The 6,499-nt window shown below is 27.0% G+C and overlaps 1 protein-coding gene across 2 annotated transcripts in view; it reads right to left on the bottom strand.

Annotated features, from left to right (window-relative positions):
• Nucleotides 1-319: 319 nt before the first annotated feature.
• The window catches only part of LOC123298053 (BTB/POZ domain-containing protein 6-like), a 30,993-nt gene continuing 24,813 nt past the window's right edge, over nucleotides 320-6,499 (bottom strand). The window contains exons 1-3 of one of the 2 annotated variants that reach the window (XM_044879944.1): nucleotides 3,060-3,117; nucleotides 1,561-1,910; nucleotides 320-1,143 (exon numbers count right to left, since the gene is read on the bottom strand). In XM_044879944.1, the coding sequence (XP_044735879.1) occupies nucleotides 405-1,143; nucleotides 1,561-1,829 (1,008 nt within the window). In that variant the 5' untranslated portion in view covers nucleotides 1,830-1,910; nucleotides 3,060-3,117 and the 3' untranslated portion in view covers nucleotides 320-404. Of the gene's footprint in view, nucleotides 1,144-1,560; nucleotides 1,911-3,059; nucleotides 3,118-6,499 lie in introns of those variants that run through there. The other variant, XM_044879943.1, reaches the window with a different exon arrangement.

The raw sequence follows: 6,499 nt of genomic DNA, 5'->3' as shown, positions 1-6,499 counted from the left end.
AAAGAACCAAAAAAATTTGAAAAAAAAAATGAACTAAAAACATTTATTCTTTGAAACATTGATTTTTGATTAAAACTATTTTTTAAATATATTTTTTTAGGTACCAGCCTTTTTATTAAATTTTTTTCTATATTATATATATTTCTTCTTACTTGTAAATATAAACCCTAAAAAGTTTTTAGAAAATAAGGCGTTTTTAGGGTATCTATAAAAATTATAACGAAAAAAACTATTAATAATCAAACTTAGGCACATAACATTACAGTGCAGTAAAACAAGTTATTTATGTATTTAAAAGATTTTTACAAAAATTATCAGAAGTTTTTCATTATTAAAAAAATATATTCGAAAAAAATACTCTTTGGTATAAAATTTAGCTGTATCATATTTGGTACGTATTTTCTTCAATCGAAAATACATACTAAACACGTCAAACAAAAATCATAAATTCGATTTGCTGCAACTTTGGTAGAATTATTCGATGAATTCGAACTTTTACGATGTTTTTTCGAAGTTTCACTTAATGGAAATGGTTGTCCTATAGGACTGTTCCGTAAATTACGTTCTTTATTCTTTATTTGTCGGAATACTTCATCTGATTCGGTTGTAGTTAATATACGTGATGGTCCTGCCAAAAATTCACGTTTTTTCATTAATGAGTATCGTACAACACGTTCCGTATTTCCTAATATTTTACGTTTCATTGAATTCGTATTTTCCACTTGTAATCGTTTACATTCACGATCTAACCATCGTTCTAAGGCACGCCAACAATCGTATTCTCGTGCGGGTTGTAAACTATCACGTTGTAAAATAAATTCAACTTGTTCACGGGTGAGATCTTCAAAGCGTTCATTTTCTAATACTTTACTTGCTTCTTTATCAATTATTATTAAACAATTATGTCGTAATTGATGATAAAATCGTTCAATTTGTGCTAAATCAGAATCACCTTCTCGAATATTCTGTATTGGTAATCCAATATCAATTAATATATCCAAAACATTTGTGTTATTCATACATGAATCAATATATTTGACACTTTTCTCGACTAGTAAAACACATTGATATTTGAATCCAGTTTTTAATGCATTTAAAGCTGTTTCCACTTTCAAGAAATTTATTTCTTGTCGATACAAACATCTGTAATCAAAACATAAAAATGTTACTTAGAAAATTTTTACGGTATATAATAAAATAATTGGTAAATGGCTAGAGAATTTTAAAATAGGAAACAAAGCTTTTTGTTTCATCGATAATCGAATTTAAAATAAAGGGAATCATAAAAATAACTCGGCTTTATTTAAATACTTTGTAATATATAATATACAATTTTATGTTACAATGGGAGTTGTCTGATACCTGTTGAGACGCGAGAAGAAAATATCAATCGTTTTGGATAGTAAATTAGATTGAAAAAGTAATTAATTTACTGGCCCATTATTTTAATATAATTTCCCCGACGCTTCCACCAAATTTTAGATTTATATTTTGTCTTATCGTATTTTTAAAGGCTTTCAAGTTATCCAAGCTTGTATGTATAATATCAACAATACATACCTTAGTAAGCATTCAAACCCACGTTTATCAACATCGTTTATATGAATAGTCCTAGATGGCGGCATATTACGCAACATTTCACGTAATCGTACATTATTTTTACTAAGTATTTGTGTATGCCCTGGAAATCTCCATGTATCACCATCTGCGGGACCCACAATAAACGTACAATCGCTATCATGTTCGTTATCAAATAAAGCTGCATAATCGGTAAGTATGGGTTCACATTCTCTGTTGTTTTCATTTTCATTATTACAGACAACCACCATTTTGATTGGTATATTGTTCAACAATTGATTTTCTTGAAGGCGAAGCGTTCTACGGCGTCAAGACGTTGTCAATACCAAGCTCTGTAAACAAAAGAAACATTGAATTAGATATATCCCAACACTTTTAGAATTCAAAAAATAATAAATTTCCATAATAGAGCTCTTAAAAAATAGGTAGACACTTGACGAAGAATAGTGCCTATTATTTTATTATTGTTTAAAAGATACCAAAAACCAATGATTTCCTAACTTATCAGTGAAAAATTGTTTGATTATTGAAATTAAATGCTATTTTGGAACACTTAAAGAACATCTATTATGAAAACGTTTCGAAATTTATAATTATTCAAAATTTGAAATAAATTATTTAAGGTATTTCGGTAGCAAAAAAATTAAAATGATCCAAAAAATTTGATTTTTTATTTTTCAATTAATAACCCTTTTATACGTCTTTTGTAAAAAATTTATATCGATTCTCGGAACGGTTTAGGACAAATTAACTATCAAAGTCAGTTTTTTTTTTCCAAAAAAGGGCACATTTCTCATAAACCGTACGGAGAATCGATATGAATTTTTCACAAAAGTCAAGGGTGATTAATTGGTTAAAATTTTAAACTTTTGTTATCATATTAATTTCAACTTTTTAAGGTATTTCGATACCGTAAATTGAAAATAATACCAAAGATTATAAGTTTTATTTACCAATTAATCAACCATTTACATGTCGTTCGTGAAAAATTTATATCGATTCTCTTTACAGTTTAGAAGAAATTAACTACCAAAGTCAATGTTTTGAGGAATATATAATAAAAGTTTTTTGTAACTGGTAAAACATTTTAAAAATTAACTTATCGTAAACCGTACAGAGAATCGACTTGAAATTTATACTGAAGGCATATAAAATACTCATTAATTGACACACTAAATTTCAGTTTTTGGTAGCACTTTCGTTTTGGTATCGAAACACCTTAAAGGAAAGAACGCTGTATGTTATATAGTTTCATTTTTTTAATTCAAAAAATAATTTAACAAATTATACACTTTGTATTAGCTAATAAAGAAATTATAAATTTCAAGACGTTTTTAAAATAACTTTTTTTTCAAATAAGTATTCCAAAATAGCATTTTAAATAATCGAATTAAATGAATGAAATTTCTTTAAAAAAATAAGTTGTATTTTTTGCCCACAGATAGTTTTTAAAAGACTAAAGGTTTGAAATTTGGAATTACCTTAAAAAATTAAACTTTAAAACTAATCATGTTTTCATACCGAACAGCGAATAAAAAATGTTTATTATAAATTAATATTCAGTATATTTAAATATTTTAATAGTGTTTTTATCTAGATAATTTACAACCAATAGGAATGTTCAAAGAAGGCGCTAAAAATAATATTCGCTTTAGAAGTTACCAAGAAACTCCGGCTACATTTTTTATAAATAACCTCATTATTTGTAATGTTACTATTTATTATCGTTAAATAAATTTTCAATTTCGATAAAATTTGTTATGCAAACATTTACTAAAGTGAAATATGTATGGTAAATTGCATTTGCGATAACGTAGACATATGTGCGTTATCATTTGAATTTATTAGAAATAATATTTTTGTGTAAAATTATATTTAAGATTTGTGTCTATACTAAAATTTATTCATAATCGAACTAATTGGTTTAAATCCTAAAGACAAGCTATTAGGTGTGTAAATACTAGGAATAAAAATTGCAAAATATTTTAATTTTTTTAAAGTGGCGATGTATTGATGGCGCCAGGAAGATAAATTATTCTGGATAAAATTGTGCTAAATAATTTGTACCTTATTTTCAACTTTGATGATGAATTTTGTTATAACTTCATGAATGTAGCGAAAAAAATAATAAAATTTTTCGATATCCTCCTTAGTTTTCCAAATAGCGAAAGCTAAATAATGAAACAAAGTTTTCAAATTTCGATATTTTGAAAATGACTTCAAATATCGAACCATCAAAATTGAAAATATATATTTTCTTGAATTTGTGTCTCTACTACCGTAATTATACATTCTTAATTATTCGGGCAAAGAGCAATGTTAAATATGCCTACATTTGAAGTCATTAATTTATTTAAATAATCGGACACCCTCCCCCCTTAAAATTTTCAGAATAGATTAAGACTTCCAACTTCATATTAAAAAAAATCAAGCTTTTTATCCAAAATTGTCCAAGCGCTCGTACATTCTTAACTAATATATTTCAAAGCCTACGTTCAAATTAAAACAGTTAAAAATTACTTCAGAGCATACGAGTAATTTTCGAAATGTTATCCCATTTCATATTAGCCTTCAACATTAAATTTCAAGACTTCGACTTCATGAAGGAAAATAATATATTTTACATTGTTAACATAGAAACAAAAACTTCTTACTCTTCCCGACGCTTCCACCATCATAAGCCTACATAAAATCCATTCCGATAACAAAAAATCAGATGGTTCAAACTTATAGCTCGTTTGTTTTTCACCGGAATTAAATACAAAAAATTTCGGAAATTTTCGTTCAGAATTCGAATTATCATATGAATAACATTTAAACGATTTGATACTAACGTCAAATTTCATTTCTTTTTGGTCCACGGACGCTCAAAGATTTTTGTTCAAGTCTTAAATGTCCATGTAATTGTGCGTACAAAGCATTTTCCGGCAAATTTTTAATTACGTCCTTACTTCAAAATTATTTATCTTTTTACCTGACTGTCAAGGAGCGGTTATGTTTTTCTTAATAACCCAAGAGTCCTAAGATTTAAGATGCTGTATGAAAAAAAAATGGCGAATTGTTGGCGCGAAATAGTACCATCAATAAACAATCAAGAAACAAATGCAAAAATTATCCTCTCTTAGATCCGACAAAACGTATGCCTTTACGGTATTGGACTACCAAAGCACAAATTGCTGCAAATAATTCCCTAAAATGTTCTTCAATTTTGCACTTATTATTAATTATAGTTCAGAATCAAGAAAATTGCTTTTTCAAAAATTTTATTAATTTCTTAATAGATTTCAAGATAGAAAATATTAAGGACCTTATAAAAGAACAAGCTGATAAATATTCATGTTGTTTCGGTCGTTTATAAATTATAAGTCTAGCACACTAATTACCATTAAATATTAACGAGCATAAAATTTTAATACCATGGAATATTTGTCAAATTTAAACTTCGCTACACTTTTGTCTCCGATTGCCTCATCTGAAAAATGGCTTGATATGCTCACAATTCTTTTTATGAAAATGTTTATTTCGATTTGTTCAAAAATAATAATAGTAAGATATTTATCATTTTTGAAATCAGGCATCAAACAGTCTACCAAGTGTTCATTTTTTAAGTAAAAATAATTAAATAATATTTATTCATAATTTAACACATATGTTAAATAATTATTTATTTACACAGAATTCAAAGTCACACCGTATTATTATTAAACTTAAAAGAGTAATAAGAGACAATTTTTTTTTAAAAGATTCACATTGATAAGATAATAAAATCTAAACAAATTATAATAACCTTCTGTAATGTTTTGGATAATCCGTTTAACGTTTAATTATTATTAACTAACTACTGTAAGGTCATATTTAAATATTACGAAATGAAGTTTTAAAGAAAAATTCTGCTATATATATAATTTTTTTCCTAAAATGACTTGTTCTCTCTTTTAGTCAAGTAAAATATTTTTGAAAAACTAGAATCAACCTCAAACAAATGTACAGAAAGTAAAGAAATAATTTTTGTGAATCTTTTGTTTCTTGAATACGCATAAAATAATACAACATTTCCAGTATACAAAGAAACATAAATTTCTTAGTCTTCCCAACGCTTCCACCATCGCGTTCTTAAATTGATGGGTAAAGAGCTAATCCTTAGAGGAGCTGATCCTTAGAGAACGATCCAGATTAAACTAGCCTCAATAATAAACATCTTACCATATTTGTTATTTTTATGCACATTTCTGCAGTCTATGATTATCACTGAGTCCATTTAAATCAAATTGGATCATTGTTAGCAAAACAGCCAAGAAAACGAGATGCATACTGAACATTCTGTACACGTTGTGAAGCCGACGAAATCGTATACAAACCAAATTGAAAAAAAAAAATGAACCTCGATGTATTAAAAGCAGAAGGTCTTCCAAAATTAGTACACGGAGAGAAATGTCAAGTAAATATTCCTAACCAGATATATGTAAATACATGTATATGCTGTAATGTAGCCATTTATTTGCTAGTATTGTTGTTTCAACTGATCGAAATAGGAATAATTACTTGAAATTTCTCTCGTGTACTTATTTAGATTACTCCAGTAATTACTCCGTAATGGTCTAAGAGTTGGTATAAGGCGGATCTTCACAAATCTGTTAATCAGATGAGATATATTTTTTGTGAAATTTTATTGATTTTTAAATACTCCTACCATGGTTTTTCTATCAAAAATTGTTCATGGCTATTTTTAAATAAATTTTTTTTAAGAAATTTTTCCCATGAACGGTGTTTTTCAGGCAAGCATTATTTTTGTAATTAAATTATCTTTCTTTTGATACCAATTTCGATTGATTAACAGATCGATGTAGTTATCTATATTGGCTTATTTTTCATATGGTATGAACAGATCCACACTGACCTGTTAACGAATCGAAATTGATAT

The sequence above is a fragment of the Chrysoperla carnea genome, chromosome 4 (genome assembly GCF_905475395.1).
Source record: "Chrysoperla carnea chromosome 4, inChrCarn1.1, whole genome shotgun sequence".
Taxonomy (NCBI): Eukaryota; Metazoa; Arthropoda; class Insecta; order Neuroptera; family Chrysopidae; genus Chrysoperla; species Chrysoperla carnea.
This window is presented reverse-complemented; position numbering and strand designations above follow the sequence as displayed.